This window comes from Pecten maximus, chromosome 19, assembly GCF_902652985.1.
Source record: "Pecten maximus chromosome 19, xPecMax1.1, whole genome shotgun sequence".
In the NCBI taxonomy this organism is placed as follows: domain Eukaryota; kingdom Metazoa; phylum Mollusca; class Bivalvia; order Pectinida; family Pectinidae; genus Pecten; species Pecten maximus.
The window spans coordinates 14,337,692-14,363,719 of NC_047033.1; the positions used below are offsets into that span (position 1 = coordinate 14,337,692).

At 34.5% G+C, this 26,028-nt stretch overlaps 1 protein-coding gene and 1 long non-coding RNA gene across 8 annotated transcripts in view; one reads left to right on the plus strand and one right to left on the minus strand.

The window, feature by feature from the left end:
• The window catches only part of LOC117317345 (deoxynucleoside triphosphate triphosphohydrolase SAMHD1-like), a 67,690-nt gene that overhangs the window by 21,402 nt on the left and 20,260 nt on the right, over positions 1–26,028 (plus strand). For 2 of the 5 annotated variants that reach the window (XM_033872142.1, XM_033872147.1), the window contains exons 1-4: positions 17,243–17,291; positions 21,164–21,204; positions 23,436–23,596; positions 25,406–25,518. In XM_033872142.1, coding sequence (XP_033728033.1) covers positions 17,273–17,291; positions 21,164–21,204; positions 23,436–23,596; positions 25,406–25,518 — 334 coding nt within the window. In that variant the 5' untranslated portion in view covers positions 17,243–17,272. Of the gene's footprint in view, positions 1–17,242; positions 17,292–19,060; positions 19,177–21,163; positions 21,205–23,435; positions 23,597–25,405; positions 25,519–26,028 lie in introns of those variants that run through there. The other 3 variants (XM_033872143.1, XM_033872144.1, XM_033872146.1) reach the window with 2 other exon arrangements.
• Positions 702–20,166, minus strand: LOC117317347. Of its 3 annotated transcripts, none has more exons than XR_004530172.1 (2): positions 19,994–20,166; positions 702–2,757 (listed from the first exon to the last, which is right to left on the minus strand). It is a non-coding gene; the product is annotated as an uncharacterized LOC117317347 (long non-coding RNA). The 3 variants fall into 3 exon arrangements; XR_004530173.1 differs by lacking the exon at positions 19,994–20,166 and adding an exon at positions 11,065–11,237; XR_004530171.1 differs by lacking the exon at positions 19,994–20,166 and adding an exon at positions 3,816–3,908.

Here is a 26,028-nt window from a genome sequence, read left to right on the forward strand (position 1 = left end):
GGATTGTCCCACCCATTGGGACAGAGGGGCATGCCCCAAAAATGAGAAATTGGCTGCTTTAAGATGCTGCTCCTCCTTTAAGCCAAAATGGATAACAACCAGATTTGATCTGAAACATAACTGGCTGCGTATAGATAATTTATGGTAATGATGCTGGATTGACGCATGTGTCCCTACTGTAAGTGTTTTTCAGATGACCGTTAAGGCCCATGGGCCTCTTGTTAAATATACTGGAATCTTCTTAATAAAAGACCAGATCCTGATATTGGGCTTGTAGCGTGCTGGGGTTTGTTTTAATGAATGAACTTGATCTTCATTCCAGGTCCGGGGGGTCAGATATGCTTAAATTTTCAAATAAATTCTTTTCAAAAACCAAGAGCACCAATATTTGGCCAGTTGTATGCCGACATAAAGGGCTACGAAATTTATTAAAATATATTACCTTATACCCTACGGTTATATTTAAAATTGGTTCTATATCATCAGAAGCATGCAAATGATACAGGCTCATTGGGATGCTTGTTTTAATTAAAATATATTATAAGGCCACAGGATATAAATAGTTTGTGACTATATTTGATAACAAATAAACATTGTTCATCACATTGTTCATTTTATTCATCATTACTGGTCAGTTACTTTAAACATATTTATCAAGGTGCACATATGGTCTCAAAAGAAAAACAAAACTAACACTTAACCAAAGTCATGACAATGTTCTTTACCAAGTATAATATAAATCATGACAATGTTCTTTACCAAGTATAATATAAATCATGACAATGTTCTTTACCAAGTATAATATAAATCATGACAATGTTCTTTACCAAGTATAATATAAATCATGACATTGTTCTTTACCAAGTATAATATAAATCATGACAATATTCTTTACCAAGTATAATATAAATCATGACATTGTTCTTTACCAAGTATATTATAAATCATGACATTGTTCTTTACCAAGTATAATATAAATCATGACAATGTTCTTTACCAAGTATATTATAAATCATGACATTGTTCTTTACCAAGTACAGTAGAGTGGTGGACAACAACCGGGATTATGCAATACTTTTGCCATGGCACCATCTTGGATTACTGAGCAACCTCAAAATAACTGCTATTGGTCAGGCATATCTGAAGATCAATTTAGGCAAAGTTAAGCTGAATTCCATTGTGGAACACAAGAAATTTAAAATAGGTTTTGTTCAGGAAAACCATGATTGCACAATCATGTTACAAAATGGCTGCTGTAGCTGCCATGTCAAAAGGTTTTTATGAGGCCAAAAATAACAACACTTTGAAGGCTTCCTTTCCTTAACATCCCAACTAATTTCCAGCTCAATCAGGTACCAATCGAACTGGAATAGATGTTTAAAATCGGCTTTTTAAGATGGCAGCCATGACTGTCGTATTGGATTTCGGACCGACCTGAAATAACACTTAGTCTGAACCTTATCGGGGTCATTTCAGGCCAGTTCGAGCTCAGTCCCACTGGTGAAACTTGAAAAACTGTTTAAAAAAGGTGTTAAAGAAATCTTTGAATGTGCAATCATGATACAACATGGCTGCCATGTCAAAGTTTTTACGTGTCCAAAAAATAACACTTTATTAGCTTCCCTTCCATAACTTCCCGACCAAATTCCAGCTCGATGGCACCAGTTGAAATTGAAAAGTTGGAAATGTGAAAGTTGACGGACTAATGGTCATTCTGACCCTTCTGATCAAATGTTAAAAAATATTAATGTTATGATTAAGCTTCGTTATTACATATATCTGTCCCGATTATAGACATTTTTTTCTTCATTTTTGAGATTGAAGTATACGTATCTGTCCTTTAATATAAAATAAACATGCAGCTTATTTCAAACTGTTTCTCATTTAAGTGGGTGCTCTTCCCTGTTATCATGCCAGATAATCCTCTTTTAGATAGCATGTAGTTCGCCACATCTACATTTTCTAGACCTTTGTCTGAGCGGACTCTGTTTGGTTAACCATATTTACGTACACCAGATAAAAAACATTGAAACACAGTTCGAGATTTGTTGTCATAGCATTTCAAAAACATGATCTTCCTGCTGAAACCGTCAATGCCACCAGCTACTACAAATCGCCATCGAATAAGCTTGTGATTAGTGTCTATGTGCCACAAGTGATTAGGAGCCACAACATTATACACATCTGTGGAGCTTTCCTTTACGTCGTTCCATCACTCCTTCAGAGTCTATGCGATGCAAGGAATCCCGGAGACGCCATCTTTGCACTTGGATACCTTGCTGAAACAACATTTGCTTTATCATAGATTCACCACAAAAAGGGAAATCTTTACTTATTTTTTCAATGTTTTCATTGAGCAGTTCATCGGAAATGTTAATAAATGACATCCTACTCAAATTATACATGCACATCCTACGGTAAATTGTGTGTTCAGAAACTTGCAGAATCTTGGATATGTCAGATATCTGAAAACCATTATCCAAAAGATCCTCGAGGGTACATTTTGGAATGTCATAAGCTGGTGTCCCACCATTTAGGGTAACTTTGGCAGCAGGACAGTGACCATACTTTACACATTCAGTTCTATAAGTTTCATCATATCCGAAGCATTTGGTATACCTAGAATTTCCAAGTCAAAGGCAGACAGTTTTCCAACAATGTTCGGCGTTATTTTCTCATTTTCAAACTTTGCACAGGCATGGCCGAGGTCAAGTTTCGGGAGTATTTTGGACATCTGTTGACCATCTCCCATTTCGGCTGAAAGACAAAATGCAAACATATTGACTTTAAGACTTCAATTACACAATTATGGCACAATGAATAATGATAAGTAATTAATTTCCAAATATGTGTAATGATGTTACCTATAAAATATAACAAGCAAAGTTAGCATAATTAGAATTGCTAAAGCAATAGTCATGTCCAGCCTTGGATACCAGCTGCATTAAGAAATAACACAATACACTGTATTTTCAATGATTTGTAAAGATGTTGCCCTTTGATGTTGATTTGGGGAAATGAACTTAATATAATTAGCTTGCATAATGTAACTTTCGGTCAAGATGACCTATCGCCATCATGTTCTATCTAAATAGTTTGCTGTCTGTTGTGTGTAATCTTAAATTTACTTTCCAAATCCTATGCCCAAGAGAATTTTAACCAAATTTGGTCCCTAAAGTTTGGGGAGGGTAATCATGATTTACGTAAATGAGACTGGTTGGACCCATTGGGACAGAGGAGCAGGGCCCAAAATGGGGAACAACAAAAAATTTGCTTTAAAACACTAGTCCTCCTTCATGCCTGACTGGATTACAACCAAAGGGCAATAATATTTTATATATAAATCATGCAATTTTGACACGAAATTAAAAGAGGTAGATCTACAATCACTTCTGAAATTAAATATTTATAGTTTGTTCGACTCATGGGGCCAAAATGGGAAATTAGCTCAAATTTGGTTTTAAAGTATGATCATCATCAAAACCTACTCCAATAATATTAGAGGTTTACACGACAGGAAACTTTTGACAGGCTGTCGCAATATCCACCAATGTAATCAGGTGGAATAAGACCTCATATACGTATAGGAGTACATCAAAACCCTGCAAGGAATGAAGCTGCTAGACTCTATAGTGCTGGCAATGATTTCAAAAAATATTGATCATGACCTTGTCATGTCCCGAGATATCACATGCCATAATATTAGTTATTGTGTGAAGTATTTGGACAGGTACACAAATAGATAGAAAATTGTCCGACACCGTTTGGTGTCTCTTAGATTTTATCTGATGCCTTGTATTGGAGGTTGTACTAACAAATGTAACCAGCAGCACTTTCCGTCAGAAATGGCAAAAAGTGACCCCGGCGAAAAGTTCCGTTTACTTCGGTTTCGCGAAGACGCTTGTCAGTATCGTATCTAACATATAATGAAGTTGTGCCATAATATAATGAAGTTGTACAATAATATAATGGTATGTTGCAATCATATCGTGGCATGTGTGAATAATATGATGACGGAATGGTATATGGATAATATAGAATAATATAACGATTAAACAAAATAATATAATGACGGGAGTGCATGATAAAAGGTAATAATATAATGATGGAATCAAATAATATAACGACAACAGCGTATAATATAATGGTGTAACGTAATCATATAATGATAACATCATATAAAACAATGATGAACTCAAATAATATAATGACAACATATCATAATATAACGACAAAATCGTATAATATAACGACAAAATCGTATAATATAACGACAAAATCGTATAATATAATGATAAAATTGAATAATATAATGATAAAATCGTATAATATAATGATAAAATTGAATAATATAATGATAAAATCGTATAATATAATGATAAAATTGAATAATATAATGATAAAATCGAATAATATAATGATAAAATCGAATAATATAATGATAAAATTGAATAATATAATGATAAAATTGAATAATATAATGATAAAATCGAATAATATAATGATAAAATTGAATAATATAATGATAAAATCGAATAATATATTGATAAAGTGTAATGATATAATGAAAATATCAATTAATATATTATTTTAAGGTCATATGTGACAGCTATGGCGTTCCATAGGGACATATGTTACCTCCTCCTTATTTGTTTAGCTGCAGGTAACGATCAATTATATAGCAGTTTTTAATCAGTTAATTAGAGTAAGATTATAAAATGTTTTGCTTTTGATTTATTGTGAATTGTACGAGTTGACAGTTCGTATTCAAACAAATTTATAACCGTTTTGCTTTTGTTTTTCTTTCTTTCTTTCGTAGTCTATCTATATTGCTAGGTAAGATAATGCACTTTACGGAAGAAAACCAAGAATTTACAAGAAATGAATTAGATTTTGATTGTTATTTTGACCGTTTTAGATCTAACGCTAGAGGATTAGCAATATTGATATTAATAACAATTTAGAAATTAAGGTAAAAAGAGAAAAAAGAATGACATGTCAGGGAGTTTGATACAATGTAAATACACTATATACCACTATATTTGTCAGATATGGATATAAAGGTGTTAAGCTCGTGTCCATAAAGTAACCATTAAATACCTTGGTCAGCTGATTTTATCGGAGGCAAATTCGTAAAATTATTCAGTTTCATACATGACTTATCAATATACACCATAGTATCTATATAGCCTTTTCCCGAGTACTGTATCTGAAGGTCATCGGTATGATACCAGGGACTCAGACCATACTTTTATTACACCAATATTGTGCAAAACTTCTTTTTATCAATAATCTTTCCTACACGTCTGTTATAGATCAGTGGAAAAGTCTTCCGCTGCATGTTCGCTCAAATCCGTCTACTGCTGCCTTAAAATCTTACCTGGATAAATAAACAATACACTCAGAAAACGCCCATTTATTATAGTGTTGGTACCCGTTAGGGTCGAATATATCGTGCACAACTACGAATGGAGTGAAGCTCTTTAAATGGTCATTTATTTGCAAAACAAAAACCCTTCTGTATATGCGGTGAAATCGAAGACAACAAGCATTCTTTATCAGATTTTAGAAGATACGATCAACTAAGAAAACGCTACCTACATTGTTTGCGTTATGATGTTAATGTAGAATTACTGTTTTTGGAGACGAATCTAAAAAAATAATATTTCTAGTTGTACGGAATTATATTCTTAGAATTGGCAGGTTTTCTTCAGTAGATTAATATGACATGTAAACAAGTAAAATATGATTATATTTTACTCCAAATCTTTATTTTAAGTTTAAATTAGTGTTGTTGCCATTAATCATTGGTAAACCCGAGCGAGTGTTTGTTGATAAATGGTGTTAATATCATGAACTGAGGTTATAAGTTGCTGTTTAGTAATTGTGATAGGTTTACATAAGTGTCTGTGACACTTGTTCCTGTTCTCCAGTGTAATCTTGTATAATATATCATTCTGCTTGAAATGAATTAAAAGAAAGTCTTAACAAGAGTATACATTAGAATGGACAAAGTTTTGATTAAAACTAATTGTTCACTGCATTTCTGATAGAGCACAACCTGTCAACCTCGGTCACAGGTCACGCTTCAAGGTCATTAACTAAGATTTCCGAGATTCGGATATGGCAGAGAAATATTTATCTGGTCGGACAAAGACAACGAAAACTGTAGGAGAACTGGCAATATGCGCGACAGAAGAACTTGTGAGTGCCCTTTAATTAAAAATGTTCAACCTTTCCACAGATGGAAGAAATGATGTTGATAGTAAACTCATCATATAATTGTATCACATCTTGACGATGTTAACGAAAGGGTTCCCATTAGGCTAGTATAGTGTCGCACCTAATTTTGACAGGAAAATCACCAGGTGAAAATATACTTTTGAAGAAAATGAAACTGGACAATATTATTTATCTTGGGGTAGACAACGCATATGTAATGACCGGTACCAATTAGGGCCTGTATGGACAATTACTCAAACACAACTCCAATATTGTTCTCAGAGGTTGTCCGTGTCATTTGATTCACCTGGGCGGAGATCTTCGTTGACATTTGATATCATAATGAAAAAAAAAAAAAAAAATGCAAATCGCATGCAAGAACTTTTAGAATTTCAAAATCTGTATGACATAGAATCTCATAACATCCTCAAAGATGTCTGAACGATTGATTGGATAATGGATTTATCTTTAGTGATTCTTCACAAGTAAGCAAGAAAGCAAAAAAAGCAGAAATGAAAGCAAAGGAAAAGAACAACACATAGAAAAATGTGTACAGAACGTAAACAGAGTGTGATCAAGTTTGGATCTAGTTCTTCAAAGGCAGAATCAGTAAATAATGGCAAGGAACCAAAACAAGAAAAGTCAAAAGGGGCAAAAGTTCCAGCAAATGCATATCTTCGAGAGAAGCTACTGTAAAAACTCCTAACAGCTTGGAGATGTACACATTATGTCTGAACAATTGCATCAAAATATGTGACGGATACAATAGAAGACAATAGGAAGAGCAGCCATTGATACAGCAATTACTTCACAGTCTAACATTCTAGATGTTGATGAACAGAAAATCATAACATGAATGTATTGTTATTGGATATGAAATCGAGCCATTTCTGAATAAGCTGACTGAAGATTGTAAATGTAAATGTTTCAGCAATTTGAAAAAAATATATATTATAAAACAGCACGGGACTACATGAAGACATATTTCCTCTAAAGGATGAAAAGTTGCTGACATTTTAAATATAGAAAATGTCCATAGAAGGGTTTGCCTCTAAGAAGAAAGCAGTGCTGTGTGAAAATTCAACTTGGCCAGAGGTCATGAACTTCTTTCAAAGACAATTCTTACCTTACAAGGCTTACCCATTAACTGCTTTTTTGATGTCTCTCAACCAATCATCGAAAGGTGCTTTATAAGCAAAGTCAAGAATGAATGTGGACAGTAAAAGTACAACATTTCGTCAGAGGTCATGAAAAACTATCTTAGTGATCCTACATATTAATGCAGGGTGTGAAAGGATACTTTCCCTTGTAAGAAAGAACAGAATCAACTTTAGACGGACAATGAGCAATACGACTATAGAGGCCTTAGTAATGTCTCAGCAGCCTTTGAACAATTAAGATAATTCAGGAATGTTCCTACTGCCTAGTTAATAATATTATGGACTTAACCTGTGTATTTATCATGAATTTCAGTGGTGAAAAGTGGTGAAACCTTGCTAAATGTCATATTCAAGCATTTAGGTCCCGTCAGCGGCTGGGGGCTGTGGTCTATTTTTTCGGTACCTTCTTTCTTTCGCACCACTTTTCAAAACGTTATGGCTTGTAAGTCTGATATGTATATGACATGGTTCAGAAAAATATTTATAGTAGTTCATTGTACAACTGATTATTTGAAAAACTTTTCAGAAATCTCTGATATGCTAGAAAAACCGAATTGTAAACTGAGATTTAAATTAATTTAAATTAATGGCGTATTTTAAGTTACATGATAATATAAAAGAAAAAAATTCAGTTTGCAATTCGGGTTTTCTGTCATACCAGCATGAACTAAAAACATTCCTATTGATGCTGAAGTGAAATAAAAAAATTCAACATAATAGTACAATAACAAAGCGTTTTATGCACAATTTTACGTTTTCATTTCTTATTGACACGAACAGATATTGTGCACTATAAGAAGGTGCAACATAGGTAAATGAATATATAATCAGGTCATGGGGTCACCAGAATGTGTAGTGATATATATAGCGTGAGTATGCAAGTGTTCTTCTTTTCCCGCCACCTGTGCAATTATTGATCTGTACATGTGTCACTCTTGCGATACCTGTACAGGTGAACGGGCATGTTTCCAACACTCTCTGGTAAGTCTCTCTTCTATTCTCATCCTTTATTTAATTACAATAATCATAGTAATGTGGAGGAGAATGTGTATGAGTGAGAGGCGCTTTCATTTTGTCAGCCAGTGCCCTATCCTTTGCATCTAGCAGAGGTGTTCTAACATATATGGTCTTTGGATTCCCTACCGACAGGCTATTTAAACGAGTGCCTCGAGGACATCAGTGATATAGTTAAAGGCAAGTTGTGTTTGGAAAACGGCCATTGCTTGAAGCGTCCGTGATATGACTCCACTATCCATCTGGATTTAGTTATAGATCTACCAATGTTAGCGTGTAGGTCGTCACGATGAGACTGCCTAGGTCTTAGATAAGACGGAAACATCACTTAATCCTCGATCAACAACGACATTGTCATCTTTCTCCAGCCAAGGGAGACTATTCATGACGGCTTTTGCAATCTTCTCATCATTATCGCTTCCAGGAAAAGACCCTACTGTGTCCAGAATGTAACCATTAGACAGGGTTGTGCTCATGAACTTCAAAAAGTTTCACGTCTTCTGGCCACAGTCGGGGATTCGCAGGAGCTTGTAATAAGAACCCTTATGAATAAAGACATATGTACCTTCAAGTATGACAGTCGCCCGTTTGCCAAAAAATGCTTCGGGGAATACCATGAACAACATCCTTGTTGTTATGAGTGTAAATAACAGAGTCAATAGAGGACGAACTATGTCTAAGAATTTCTAGGAGATAGTGTTCTTGTCCTACCTTGTCCAACAAGGATTTACAATCTGCATACTCCAGAGAGGAGAAACGCAGAGAGCTAGGGTTAAGATATATCCCTATGGGATGACGTGAACAAATATGTGAGGACCAAGGACACCACAGTCTGTGATGAGAGTTGGTGTTTTGCGCGCTAGGGCAAAATGGTAGAGATTTGATTAAAGTCCTTCATACAAAGTGCGCCTTCGGTGTGGGAAGACTGCCCATAAATTAGTCCCTCTATGGATAATAATGGGATGTTCCGCCACGTATTATCAATACCAACGTTTTGATCTTCAGGTTGCGGCTTTCGTTCTGATAATTCTCTTGATCTTCAGTAAATATATTGCCAGCTGCTTTTAAAACATCAAGCAACCAATTGTGTTGGGGAAGTCTTATGTTTCTAGCAGATTTCCTGGTTCTAATGTCTCTTCAGAATACAACTTTACAACCCGTACCTACACAACAAACACATATCTCTCATTATGAGAACGGTACTCTATAACCTGGTAAAAGACTCCTCAAACGCGATTTTATAAATAGAATGGGAGCGCTTTAATATAATATTTCAAATCATGGACGTAAAAGCTATTTGAAGAAAATGTAAAAGGTAACGAAAAAGAACAATAAGATTGGGGTGTACGGTAGGAATGTCAGGGCTAACCTAAATAAAGGTTAACAGCGGCTCAAAAGATCACGGTTAGGTTCGGTTTATAATTTTCATATTTCGGTTCGGACTTGAGAGCAAAGGTGTTTATTATTTGTGTCATCTCGGTCGATGCACGCCTCTGACTCATTTTAACGTAGTCGGGCAACCGTAATGATAAGAACGACTATATTCTTTAGGATTGTTTGACATGGTGACTCGTTTTTCTCATATCAGTCGGCCTTGTGTACAAGACTTTAAGTGTTCAGTAAATATGCATAAACACAAATTAAACACTTCTCGGTATTAAGTCGTAAATACCTAATAAAACATGGAAATTGGCAGCTACGAACGAGATTAGATTCAGCACATAAAAATGGTATGATATAGGCGGACATTAATGAGGTAGATTCCGTAGAATACATCAATATAATAGTGTTTGACTGTATTATTCTAGTCAGATTGCTGTAACTTATATGCATGGACATACATACTAACAGGTAGGTTAGCACGGGGTAGTCAGTTAAAATGGGGAGTGAAATGTTTACAAGACATGCTATCATGATTAATTTTGCATTTTGTTTTGTACGCAGAATGCGGCTTTCTGATTGAATTATTGTTTCATACCTCTTTAAAAAAACGACAATGGCACAAAACAAGTGACGTCCCAATACGCCATTGACGTTGCGTATTGACTTATGAAAAGAATCCCTTCTAAGATCAGTTAAATTGTACATAAAACATGTTTTAATTTTGAAAATCAATTTCAAAAATTGATTATGAGCATTGATGTTGATTATTGTTTAGTTTAATAGGGGTATGAAACATTTTTCGTTTGCAAACTATTGTAAGAATCCGCTACGCGCATACCCAAATGAAACTAAAAAATGATTGAAATCAATGCTTAAATAAAGCAAAGAACATGATTGTACAGTAATTTACTGAATACACATAGATTGTTCAATGGGGATATTTGTATACGATGAACTAAATTACCTTGAAACAAGTCAACTTAAGATGGGACAGTTGTGGAGTTTGATATACCTAATACAAGTGAAAGATTCAGTATGTTTTTACTCGATACCGTATCAAGGGGACTAGTAGACAATTGTGTGTAACTATATGTGTTTTACTAATGTGTTTTGTTTGTGTAAGTAATTTTAGTAATTTAAAGTAAGTATTTTTCGGCCCCGTAAAATTTTGACAATGCAGCCATGGCGGCCATTTTGTAACATGATTGCGCAATCATGGTTTTCGTGAGCAAAATATTATTTGTATCCTATATAAGTTCCACTAATGGGAATAGCTCTTACTTACCTTAAATAATCTTGAGATAGTCTTGACCAAATGTTGTTTTTTTTGGTCAGTCCGAAATCAAGGATGACCAACATTTCCTCTATACTTGATGATGAGTATGAATCGGAGGGTCTTTACAGTCAGACCGGTAAGGGCCATGAAACTCTTGCTAAACATATACTTACTACATTCAATCACCATACGGCATTTACCGCACCTTAGTGTCTTAATTTTGGACACCCTGGGTTAATACCAGAACAATCAAACGTGTCAATATTTGTTTTAAATTTCTAGGTTGTCGTCTACGATGTAAAATAGTGTTGTTATCAAGTGTTTCTCATACGGCTACTACATGTACATTGCTTCATCTCTTCACGATTTGTTTTTATCACGGAATATACTTTTAAATTGAGTAGATTAACAGTAGAAACTAATGAAATTAGCCTTGTGTTACGTTTTTGTTTGTACATGCGGGCTGTAAAAAGGCTCCTTCTCAGTAGCTTTTCCTATGTCTAAAAGTAGAGACTAAAGGAATTAATCCCGTGTTTAACAACAAAATTAATTAAAATTTCTAACCTAAAGCAGCTATCCACGTTAAATTGAATAATTCCAATATGATATCTCAACGTTAAACTACGATATTCAAATATGAAATATCTTATCTTAATTATCCACGTTTGATTAATTATTAGCTAACCTGTCCCAAGACAAAATGCAAACATATTGACTTTAAGACTTCAATTACACAATTATGGCACAATGAATAATGATAAGTAATTAATTTCCAAATATGTGTAATGATGTTACCTATAAAATATAACAAGCAAAGTTAGCATAATTAGAATTGCTAAAGCAATAGTCATGTCCAGCCTTGGATACCAGCTGCATTAAGAAATAACACAATACACTGTATTTTCAATGATTTGTAAAGATGTTGCCCTTTGATGTTGATTTGGGGAAATGAACTTAATATAATTAGCTTGCATAATGTAACTTTCGGTCAAGATGACCTATCGCCATCATGTTCTATCTAAATAGTTTGCTGTCTGTTGTGTGTAATCTTAAATTTACTTTCCAAATCCTATGCCCAAGAGAATTTTAACCAAATTTGGTCCCTAAACTTTGGGGAGGGTAATCATGATTTACGTAAATGAGCCTGGTTGGACTCATTGGGACAGAGGAGCAGGGCCCAAAATGGGGAACAACAAAAAATTTGCTTTAAAACACTAGTCCTCCTTCATGCCTGACTGGATTACAACCAAAGGGCAATAATATTTTATATATAAATCATGCAATTTTGACACGAAATTAAAAGAGGTAGATCTACAATCACTTCTGAAATTAAATATTTATAGTTTGTTCGACTCATGGGGCCAAAATGGGAAATTAGCTCAAATTTGGTTTTAAAGTATGATCATCATCAAAACCTACTCCAATAATATTAGAGGTTTACACGACAGGAAACTTTTGACAGGCTGTCGCAATATCCACCAATGTAATCAGGTGGAATAAGACCTCATATACGTATAGGAGTACATCAAAACCCTGCAAGGAATGAAGCTGCTAGACTCTATAGTGCTGGCAATGATTTCAAAAAATATTGATCATGACCTTGTCATGTCCCGAGATATCACATGCCATAATATTAGTTATTGTGTGAAGTATTTGGACAGGTACACAAATAGATAGAAAATTGTCCGACACCGTTTGGTGTCTCTTAGATTTTATCTGATGCCTTGTATTGGAGGTTGTATTTACAAATGTAACCAGCAGCACTTTCCGTCAGAAATGGCAAAAAGTGACCCCGGCGAAAAGTTCCGTTTACTTCGGTTTCGCGAAGACGCTTGTCAGTATCGTATCTAACATATAATGAAGTTGTGCAATAATATAATGAAGTTGTACAATAATATAATGGTATGTTGCAATCATATCGTGGCATGTGTGAATAATATGATGACGGAATGGTATATGGATAATATAGAATAATATAACGATTAAACAAAATAATATAATGACGGGAGTGCATGATATAATGATAAAAGGTAATAATATAATGATGGAATCAAATAATATAACGACAACAGCGTATAATATAATGGTGTAACGTAATCATATAATGATAACATCATATAAAACAATGATGAACTCAAATAATATAATGACAACATATCATAATATAACGACAAAATCGTATAATATAACGACAAAATCGTATAATATAACGACAAAATCGTATAATATAATGATAAAATTGAATAATATAATGATAAAATCGTATAATATAATGATAAAATTGAATAATATAATGATAAAATCGTATAATATAATGATAAAATTGAATAATATAATGATAAAATTGAATAATATAATGATAAAATCGAATAATATAATGATAAAATTGAATAATATAATGATAAAATCGAATAATATATTGATAAAGTGTAATGATATAATGAAAATATCAATTAATATATTATTTTAAGGTCATATGTGACAGCTATGGCGTTCCATAGGGACATATGTTACCTCCTCCTTATTTGTTTAGCTGCAGGTAACGATCAATTATATAGCAGTTTTTAATCAGTTAATTAGAGTAAGATTATAAAATGTTTTGCTTTTGATTTATTGTGAATTGTACGAGTTGACAGTTCGTATTCAAACAAATTTATAACCGTTTTGCTTTTGTTTTTCTTTCTTTCTTTCGTAGTCTATCTATATTGCTAGGTAAGATAATGCACTTTACGGAAGAAAACCAAGAATTTACAAGAAATGAATTAGATTTTGATTGTTATTTTGACCGTTTTAGATCTAACGCTAGAGGATTAGCAATATTGATATTAATAACAATTTAGAAATTAAGGTAAAAAGAGAAAAAAGAATGACATGTCAGGGAGTTTGATACAATGTAAATACACTATATACCACTATATTTGTCAGATATGGATATAAAGGTGTTAAGCTCGTGTCCATAAAGTAACCATTAAATACCTTGGTCAGCTGATTTTATCGGAGGTAAATTCGTAAAATTATTCAGTTTCATACATGACTTATCAATATACACCATAGTATCTATATAGCCTACTGAGTACTGTATCTGAAGGTCATCGGTATGATACCAGGGACTCGGACCATACTTTTATTACACCAATATTGTGCAAAACTTCTTTTTATCAATAATCTTTCCTACACGTCTGTTATAGATCAGTGGAAAAGTCTTCCGCTGCATGTTCGCTCAAATCCGTCTACTGCTGCCTTAAAATCTTACCTGGATAAATAAACAATACACTCAGAAAACGCCCATTTATTATAGTGTTGGTACCCGTTAGGGTCGAATATATCGTGCACAACTACGAATGGAGTGAAGCTCTTTAAATGGTCATTTATTTGCAAAACAAAAACCCTTCTGTATATGCGGTGAAATCGAAGACAACAAGCATTCTTTATCAGATTTTAGAAGATACGATCAACTAAGAAAACGCTACCTACATTGTTTGCGTTATGATGTTAATGTAGAATTACTGTTTTTGGAGACGAATCTAAAAAAATAATATTTCTAGTTGTACGGAATTATATTCTTAGAATTGGCAGGTTTTCTTCAGTAGATTAATATGACATGTAAACAAGTAAAATATGATTATATTTTACTCCAAATCTTTATTTTAAGTTTAAATTAGTGTTGTTGCCATTAATCATTGGTAAACCCGAGCGAGTGTTTGTTGATAAATGGTGTTAATATCATGAACTGAGGTTATAAGTTGCTGTTTAGTAATTGTGATAGGTTTACATAAGTGTCTGTGACACTTGTTCCTGTTCTCCAGTGTAATCTTGTATAATATATCATTCTGCTTGAAATGAATTAAAAGAAAGTCTTAACAAGAGTATACATTAGAATGGACAAAGTTTTGATTAAAACTAATTGTTCACTGCATTTCTGATAGAGCACAACCTGTCAACCTCGGTCACAGGTCACGCTTCAAGGTCATTAACTAAGATTTCCGAGATTCGGATATGGCAGAGAAATATTTATCTGGTCGGACAAAGACAACGAAAACTGTAGGAGAACTGGCAATATGCGCGACAGAAGAACTTGTGAGTGCCCTTTAATTAAAAATGTTCAACCTTTCCACAGATGGAAGAAATGATGTTGATAGTAAACTCATCATATAATTGTATCACATCTTGACGATGTTAACGAAAGGGTTCCCATTAGGCTAGTATAGTGTCGCACCTAATTTTGACAGGAAAATCACCAGGTGAAAATATACTTTTGAAGAAAATGAAACTGGACAATATTATTTATCTTGGGGTAGACAACGCATATGTAATGACCGGTACCAATTAGGGCCTGTATGGACAATTACTCAAACACAACTCCAATATTGTTCTCAGAGGTTGTCCGTGTCATTTGATTCACCTGGGCGGAGATCTTCGTTGACATTTGATATCATAATGAAAAAAAAAAAAAAAAATGCAAATCGCATGCAAGAACTTTTAGAATTTCAAAATCTGTATGACATAGAATCTCATAACATCCTCAAAGATGTCTGAACGATTGATTGGATAATGGATTTATCTTTAGTGATTCTTCACAAGTAAGCAAGAAAGCAAAAAAAGCAGAAATGAAAGCAAAGGAAAAGAACAACACATAGAAAAATGTGTACAGAACGTAAACAGAGTGTGATCAAGTTTGGATCTAGTTCTTCAAAGGCAGAATCAGTAAATAATGGCAAGGAACCAAAACAAGAAAAGTCAAAAGGGGCAAAAGTTCCAGCAAATGCATATCTTCGAGAGAAGCTACTGTAAAAACTCCTAACAGCTTGGAGATGTACACATTATGTCTGAACAATTGCATCAAAATATGTGACGGATACAATAGAAGACAATAGGAAGAGCAGCCATTGATACAGCAATTACTTCACAGTCTAACATTCTAGATGTTGATGAACAGAAAATCATAACATGAATGTATTGTTATTGGATATGAAATCGAGCCATTTCTGAATAAGCTGACTGAAGATTGTAAATGTAAATGTTTCAGCAATTTGAAAAAAATATATATTATAAAACAGCACGGGACTACATGAAGACATATTTCCTCTAAAGGATGAAAAGTTGCTGACATTTTAAATATAGAAAATGTCCATAGAAGGGTTTGCCTCTAAGAAGAAAGCAGTGCTGTGTGAAAATTCAACTTGGCCAGAGGTCATGAACTTCTTTCAAAGACAATTCTTACCTTACAAGGCTTACCCATTAACTGCTTTTTTGATGTCTCTCAACCAATCATCGAAAGGTGCTTTATAAGCAAAGTCAAGAATGAATGTGGACAGTAAAAGTACAACATTTCGTCAGAGGTCATGAAAAACTATCTTAGTGATCCTACATATTAATGCAGGGTGTGAAAGGATACTTTCCCTTGTAAGAAAGAACAGAATCAACTTTAGACGGACAATGAGCAATACGACTATAGAGGCCTTAGTAATGTCTCAGCAGCCTTTGAACAATTAAGATAATTCAGGAATGTTCCTACTGCCTAGTTAATAATATTATGGACTTAACCTGTGTATTTATCATGAATTTCAGTGGTGAAAAGTGGTGAAACCTTGCTAAATGTCATATTCAAGCATTTAGGTCCCGTCAGCGGCTGGGGGCTGTGGTCTATTTTTTCGGTACCTTCTTTCTTTCGCACCACTTTTCAAAACGTTATGGCTTGTAAGTCTGATATGTATATGACATGGTTCAGAAAAATATTTATAGTAGTTCATTGTACAACTGATTATTTGAAAAACTTTTCAGAAATCTCTGATATGCTAGAAAAACCGAATTGTAAACTGAGATTTAAATTAATTTAAATTAATGGCGTATTTTAAGTTACATGATAATATAAAAGAAAAAAATTCAGTTTGCAATTCGGGTTTTCTGTCATACCAGCATGAACTAAAAACATTCCTATTGATGCTGAAGTGAAATAAAAAAATTCAACATAATAGTACAATAACAAAGCGTTTTATGCACAATTTTACGTTTTCATTTCTTATTGACACGAACAGATATTGTGCACTATAAGAAGGTGCAACATAGGTAAATGAATATATAATCAGGTCATGGGGTCACCAGAATGTGTAGTGATATATATAGCGTGAGTATGCAAGTGTTCTTCTTTTCCCGCCACCTGTGCAATTATTGATCTGTACATGTGTCACTCTTGCGATACCTGTACAGGTGAACGGGCATGTTTCCAACACTCTCTGGTAAGTCTCTCTTCTATTCTCATCCTTTATTTAATTACAATAATCATAGTAATGTGGAGGAGAATGTGTATGAGTGAGAGGCGCTTTCATTTTGTCAGCCAGTGCCCTATCCTTTGCATCTAGCAGAGGTGTTCTAACATATATGGTCTTTGGATTCCCTACCGACAGGCTATTTAAACGAGTGCCTCGAGGACATCAGTGATATAGTTAAAGGCAAGTTGTGTTTGGAAAACGGCCATTGCTTGAAGCGTCCGTGATATGACTCCACTATCCATCTGGATTTAGTTATAGATCTACCAATGTTAGCGTGTAGGTCGTCACGATGAGACTGCCTAGGTCTTAGATAAGACGGAAACATCACTTAATCCTCGATCAACAACGACATTGTCATCTTTCTCCAGCCAAGGGAGACTATTCATGACGGCTTTTGCAATCTTCTCATCATTATCGCTTCCAGGAAAAGACCCTACTGTGTCCAGAATGTAACCATTAGACAGGGTTGTGCTCATGAACTTCAAAAAGTTTCACGTCTTCTGGCCACAGTCGGGGATTCGCAGGAGCTTGTAATAAGAACCCTTATGAATAAAGACATATGTACCTTCAAGTATGACAGTCGCCCGTTTGCCAAAAAATGCTTCGGGGAATACCATGAACAACATCCTTGTTGTTATGAGTGTAAATAACAGAGTCAATAGAGGACGAACTATGTCTAAGAATTTCTAGGAGATAGTGTTCTTGTCCTACCTTGTCCAACAAGGATTTACAATCTGCATACTCCAGAGAGGAGAAACGCAGAGAGCTAGGGTTAAGATATATCCCTATGGGATGACGTGAACAAATATGTGAGGACCAAGGACACCACAGTCTGTGATGAGAGTTGGTGTTTTGCGCGCTAGGGCAAAATGGTAGAGATTTGATTAAAGTCCTTCATACAAAGTGCGCCTTCGGTGTGGGAAGACTGCCCATAAATTAGTCCCTCTATGGATAATAATGGGATGTTCCGCCACGTATTATCAATACCAACGTTTTGATCTTCAGGTTGCGGCTTTCGTTCTGATAATTCTCTTGATCTTCAGTAAATATATTGCCAGCTGCTTTTAAAACATCAAGCAACCAATTGTGTTGGGGAAGTCTTATGTTTCTAGCAGATTTCCTGGTTCTAATGTCTCTTCAGAATACAACTTTACAACCCGTACCTACACAACAAACACATATCTCTCATTATGAGAACGGTACTCTATAACCTGGTAAAAGACTCCTCAAACGCGATTTTATAAATAGAATGGGAGCGCTTTAATATAATATTTCAAATCATGGACGTAAAAGCTATTTGAAGAAAATGTAAAAGGTAACGAAAAAGAACAATAAGATTGGGGTGTACGGTAGGAATGTCAGGGCTAACCTAAATAAAGGTTAACAGCGGCTCAAAAGATCACGGTTAGGTTCGGTTTATAATTTTCATATTTCGGTTCGGACTTGAGAGCAAAGGTGTTTATTATTTGTGTCATCTCGGTCGATGCACGCCTCTGACTCATTTTAACGTAGTCGGGCAACCGTAATGATAAGAACGACTATATTCTTTAGGATTGTTTGACATGGTGACTCGTTTTTCTCATATCAGTCGGCCTTGTGTACAAGACTTTAAGTGTTCAGTAAATATGCATAAACACAAATTAAACACTTCTCGGTATTAAGTCGTAAATACCTAATAAAACATGGAAATTGGCAGCTACGAACGAGATTAGATTCAGCACATAAAAATGGTATGATATAGGCGGACATTAATGAGGTAGATTCCGTAGAATACATCAATATAATAGTGTTTGATTTGTATTATTCTAGTCAGATTGCTGTAACTTATATGCATGGACATACATACTAACAGGTAGGTTAGCACGGGGTAGTCAGTTAAAATGGGGAGTGAAATGTTTACAAGACATGCTATCATGATTAATTTTGCATTTTGTTTTGTACGCAGAATGCGGCTTTCTGATTGAATTATTGTTTCATACCTCTTTAAAAAAACGACAATGGCACAAAACAAGTGACGTCCCAATACGCCATTGACGTTGCGTATTGACTTATGAAAAGAATCCCTTCTAAGATCAGTTAAATTGTACATAAAACATGTTTTAATTTTGAAAATCAATTTCAAAAATTGATTATGAGCATTGATGTTGATTATTGTTTAGTTTAATAGGGGTATGAAACATTTTTCGTTTGCAAACTATTGTAAGAATCCGCTACGCGCATACCCAAATGAAACTAAAAAATGATTGAAATCAATGCTTAAATAAAGCAAAGAACATGATTGTACAGTAATTTACTGAATACACATAGATTGTTCAATGGGGATATTTGTATACGATGAACTAAATTACCTTGAAACAAGTCAACTTAAGATGGGACAGTTGTGGAGTTTGATATACCTAATACAAGTGAAAGATTCAGTATGTTTTTACTCGATACCGTATCAAGGGGACTAGTAGACAATTGTGTGTAACTATATGTGTTTTACTAATGTGTTTTGTTTGTGTAAGTAATTTTAGTAATTTAAAGTAAGTATTTTTCGGCCCCGTAAAATTTTGACAATGCAGCCATGGCGGCCATTTTGTAACATGATTGCGCAATCATGGTTTTCGTGAGCAAAATATTATTTGTATCCTATATAAGTTCCACTAATGGGAATAGCTCTCACTTACCTTAAATAATCTTGAAATAGTCTTGACCAAATGTTGTTTTTTTTGGTCAGTCCGAAATCAAGGATGACCAACATTTCCTCTATACTTGATGATGAGTATGAATCGGAGGGTCTTTACAGTCAGACCGGTAAGGGCCATGAAACTCTTGCTAAACATATACTTACTACATTCAATCACCATACGGCATTTACCGCACCTTAGTGTCTTAATTTTGGACACCCTGGGTTAATACCAGAACAATCAAACGTGTCAATATTTGTTTTAAATTTCTAGGTTGTCGTCTACGATGTAAAATAGTGTTGTGATCAAGTGTTTCTCATACGGCTACTACATTGCTTCATCTCATCACGATTTGTTTTTATCACGGAATATACTTTTAAATTGAGTGGATTAACAGTAGAAACTAATGAAATTAGCCTTGTGTTACGTTTTTGTTTGTACATGCGGGCTGTAAAAAGGCTCCTTCTCAGTAGCTTTTCCTATGTCTAAAAGTAGAGGCTAAAGGAATTAATCCCAACAAAATTAATTATAATTTCTAACCTAAAGCAGCTATCCACGTTAAATTGAATAATTCCAATATGATACTTAAATATCAACGTTAAACTACGATATTCAAATATGAAATATCTTAACTATCAACGTTTGATTAATTATTAGCTAACCTGTCCCAAGGGTTAGTGAATTTATGCTATGGTGCGGCGGGTCCTACGTCCGTCCGTATGTCTGTCCGGCCGTCCAGCGTCAACGTTTTCCTTTTAACAACTTCTTCTCAAGAACCAAAAGGCCCAGACAGTTGGTATTGGGTCTGTAGCATGCTGGAGTGAAGGGGTACCAAGTTTGTTCAAACGAATGACCTTGATCTATATTCAAGGTCACATATTTAAATCGAAAAAAAAGAAATACTTTGTAAATGGCTGTTAAGGCTCTGCAATTTCTAGCAGTGGTTTCCATTTCCTCCATTCATTGTCAAATATTGTTTTTGCCTGATCTTCATTATATTTTATCCACACTGTTCGCGTTAAATTAAATTATGCAAATATTAAATATCTTATCTTAACTATCCACGTTAACCGTAGTCTTATAGCTACCAATGTTAATTTCATGTATATTATATCATCATTACAACTATATTTAACCATATGTCAAAGCCATTCCTTTTTATCTATTCAGATCAGCTGAACATGTCACAGAAGAAAGACCCCGTGTCAAAGGTAAGAGCGACTTAGTTAACTCTCATCATTCGACTGTTGAGGATTGGTATTCATTGTTATTATGACAAATGGTTGATAATGAAATCACATTTTATAATGTAAATACCGCGGTGGGGTGTCCTTCTTGTTGTCTTCGGCAGTATGTTTCAGTGGGGTAGCACTATAAAGTCGGCATCATTTCCGCGCTATCCGCTATCACAAGGTGACAATCACGACCATAAAATACACTCGCACACACTCACCGAACGCACACAAGCTGAGGGAGTTCGTCCTTTAGTGAGCAATGCTAAACCAAAAAATATTGTGGTATTTTCTATAACAAATATGATGTCATTCCACATCTTTGTTTATAACCATAAGGAGTTGCATGCCTCATGTCACTAAGGAAAAGTTGAGCTGTGAGGCGAACAATATCCGAAGATTAACTGTATTTTTAAGAGAATGTTATATAAAAGCATGAACAATCGCAATCAATTATTGTGTTTCCGTTAGAAAATGCTGTAGTTTTGTGCACTGAGTCATCAAGACCTATATCTACTGCAAACATCCAAAATAATACACTGTATGTTTAAATTCACGGTAGACATCCTTAACGATACACTGTATAAACCAATCTGTATATTTACATTTACTGTAGACATTTTAAAACACAAGCTGTGTATCTATATCTACTGTTAACATCCTAAATGGTACACAATATATCTATATCTACTGTAAACGTCCTAAATGATACACTGTATATTTAAATCTATTGTAAACATCCTAATTTACACCATGTATATCTACATCTACTGTAAACGTCCTAAATGATACACTGTATATTTAAATCTATTGTAAACATCCTAATTTACACCATGTATATCTACATCTACTGTAAACATCCTAAATGATACACTGTATATTTAAATCTATTGTAAACATCCTAATTTACACCATGTATATCCACATCTACTGTAAACGTCCTAAATGATACACTGTATATTTAAATCTATTGTAAACATCCTAATTTACACCATGTATATCTACATCTACTGTAAACATCCTAATTGATACACTGTATATTTAAATCTATTGAAACATCCTAAGTTACACCATGTATATCTACATCTACTGTAAACATCCTAAATGATACACTGTATATTTAAATCTATTGTAAACACCCTAATTTACACCATGTATATCTACATCTACTGTAAACATCCTAAATGATACACTGTATATTTAAATCTATTGTAAACATCCTAATTTACACCATGTATATCAACATCTACTGTAAACATCCTAAATGATACAATGTATGTATATTTAAATCTATTGTAAACATCCTAATTTACACCATGTATATCTACATCTACTGTAAACATCCTAAATGATACACTGTATATTTAAATCTATTGTAAACATCCTAATTTACACCATGTATATCAACATCTACTGTAAACATCCTAAATGATACAATGTATGTATATTTAAATCTATTGTAAACATCCTAATTTACACCATGTATATCTACATCTACTGTAAACATCCTAAATGATACACTGTATATTTAAATATATTGTAAACATCCTAATTTACACCATGTATATCTACATCTACTGTAAACATCCTAAATGATACACTGTATATTTGCGACCTTTATCCAAACATCTTACTACCATTCGTAGTACAACTAAGTCGGTGTTGCAGTCCTGTTGAGATACTGTTTACTCGAGAAGTGTCATTAATGGAAGGTGGATTAAAACATTTCAGATATTGTTTTATTAATCCTGAAAATCCGCTTACTAAATACGTTTCTTATATCAAAACGTTTGATTTTCCACGCTTTACGCTACCATTCCACAACTAACGACGTTGTTCTCTTTGATAAGCGGCGTTCTATGTACACAGTTTTGAACTATGCGGAACGTATTTTGTTAAACATACGACTAGGGTCCAAATAAAATAAACCGAAGATGCCATCATGCGATCGATATCCTTGTTAAGTTTTGTATCGCGGGTGTCGTCGATGAAGCAAAAAACTGTTACATTTAGCAACACCTGGATTTATTATCCTTAACATTTTTTAGTGGTTTCCATGCCACTATTTATTTTTAGTTAATGTTTTGCAATTGTTTTACAGAGTTTTACCTTTATTTATAGATGTGTTGTTTTTGACTGTATAATCAAATGACCTATATATATGTTTATAGATACAAACATCCCGTTGCTGAATTCTGGTTTTGTTTTAGGTGTTTACTGACCCAGTCCATGGACAGATCGAACTTCATCCTTTATGCGTGAAAATCATTGATACGCCGGAATTCCAAAGAATGCGGTTCATCAGACAGTTGGGGCCGTGCTTATTTCTGTATCATGGTGCTTCTCACAGTCGCTTTGAGCACTGCATCGGGTATGTAAAGTTCTTATTGTGATTTTATTCTGCGAATTATATCTTTATATGTCTCTCTTGGTATACGGGGTATATAGAATGCACTTTGTCTGTCCGTCCATGTGTGCGTCTGTTTATGCGTCCGGCAATCCGTCCAGACATAAGATATGTCACAATCATAATATCACACTACATCAAGGCCTAAAACTGATGAAATTTTACTGTTTATAGGTGGAAGCTAAAGGTCAGAGGTCACATTTAACCCTTTCAAAATAAATTAAATTGTAAAAAATTACTCATATAACCCTTAATTGATTAAGTTCATATTCACACACTATAACATCACAGCATCAAAGTCTACTGTCATACAATAACAACAAGGCACTGGTGGTCATTGGTCAAGGTTGATGGTTAAAGGTCACACTTGACTGCTTTAGATAAATAAATAGATAAAAATAAAAATAATAAAAAAAACAAGAGATCCAAGGGCCTAAACGGTCACATAGATACCTACTGATAGTTGGTGGTTTTGCTTTTAAAGTAAGAATTTAACACATTTTACCAATGTGACCTTGAAGATAGGTCAAGGTCATTCAACTAAACAAACTTTTCAGTTTGTTATTAAAGCATGACACTGCTCTAATGCCATAACCCTGAACCTCCTGGCTACTGAGAAGACGTTTAGAGATTTTAACACACCAAGACCTTTCATTTGTACCAAATACCATTGTTCTTTGCATCTTGGTTATTAAGAAATCGCTTTTAAGATTCTAATATATTTGATCAATATGACATTGAAGGTATGTATATGTTATTCATTTGAACAAGTTTGGTAGCCCGTCATCCCAGCATACTACTGACCAGTATAATGGCCCAGGACCACTTGCTTACCGAGAAGTCACTTAAAGACATCCAAGTTGTTCATTGAAATAAGCTGCGTGGCCCTTTATTCCAGAAAACTACTGCCTAAATTAATATCATAGCTCTAGTCATCTTGGTTATTGAGAAGTTGTTTAAGGATTTTAGCACGCCAAGGTCCATGTGTACACCTTTGGTAGCCGTTCATCCCAACATGATCGGAAATGTCCCGATATAATTTCTATAAGTCGCTTGGTAAGTAAGAAGATGTCGTTTAAAGATTATAGTACATTTAACCTTGAAAGTATGTCAAGGTTATTGATTTGAACAAAATATAAAGCCCTTCGTCCCAGCATGCTACTGAATCAATATAATGATTCATAGCCTCTCGTAAAATGAGAAGTAAGTTAAAGATTTTATATATTTGACTCCTGTGACCTTAAAAGTATGTCAATGTCATTTATTTGGAAAAAATGGAAGCTCTTCATCCCAGAATGCAACTGGCACAATAGCACGGCCCTTGGCCTCTTGGTTACCGAGCAGAAGGTGTTTAAATATTTCAGCACATTTTACCCCTGTGACATTGAAAACATTTTGTCGCAGGTGACCTAAAAACCACTTGTGTTCAAAATATCTCTTGAACCCTTGACAGATCAATTTCATATGTACAACACCACAGCATAGACTTCTTCACATTAGTAGGCTTTTATAGTCAAGGTTAAAGGTCATTCACACTTAAACACTTTTGGAATACGAAAGCTCGGGTACAAAATATTATTTCAAGCTTGAGACAGATTTATTTTATTGATGTATTGTATATTAGGCCCCTCTCACATTGCTGTAAACATTTAACGATTTCTATTGCTTTGAATGCATTGGACGAAAAACGTTTAAGTTCAGTATACTCTTTGAGCAAGACAACCAGTGATTTAATTTGTTAAAGGTTTGACATCTGATCTGTTGTTTGTACAGAGTGTGCCACCTTGCAGGGAAATTGGTGGAGGCAATCACTGCCCGACAAGAAGACAAAGTTTCTGACAAGAAGAGACTGTGTGTGAAAATCGCAGGGCTTTGCCATGATTTGGGTAAAACAAAGGACCAATTTCCCTATACATCATATGATTTAATATTGCGAACCAAAGGCTGTCAACATGTCTTTCGAATTGCCTATAGTTTATATATTATCAGGGTGGTCGGGTGGCACAGTGGTAACACGCTTGCCTTTCACCTATGCGGCCGGGGTTCAATTCCCCGATCGGACATGAAAAGGTATGGGGTCACCTGCCCGACCACGTGGGTTTTCCCCGGGTACTCCGGTTTCCTCCCATAGTAAGACCCCTCGCGCGCTTCCATCCGGGCCAACAAGCGTGATTAATATAAGTTAATATAACTTGTTTCACAATTGTTGTAAAATAAATAAAGTTTACATTTTTTTTTACATATATTATCAAATTAACGAACATGGTGGGAGTATGGAAATTGGTCTCGTACGACAATTTGTCAATCCGTCACTTCGTTCGTCTGGTGGGTACCGTTTCTAAAGCATATCTTTAACCATTTCCTTTCAAGATTAATGTAATTTTATCCTGGCATGT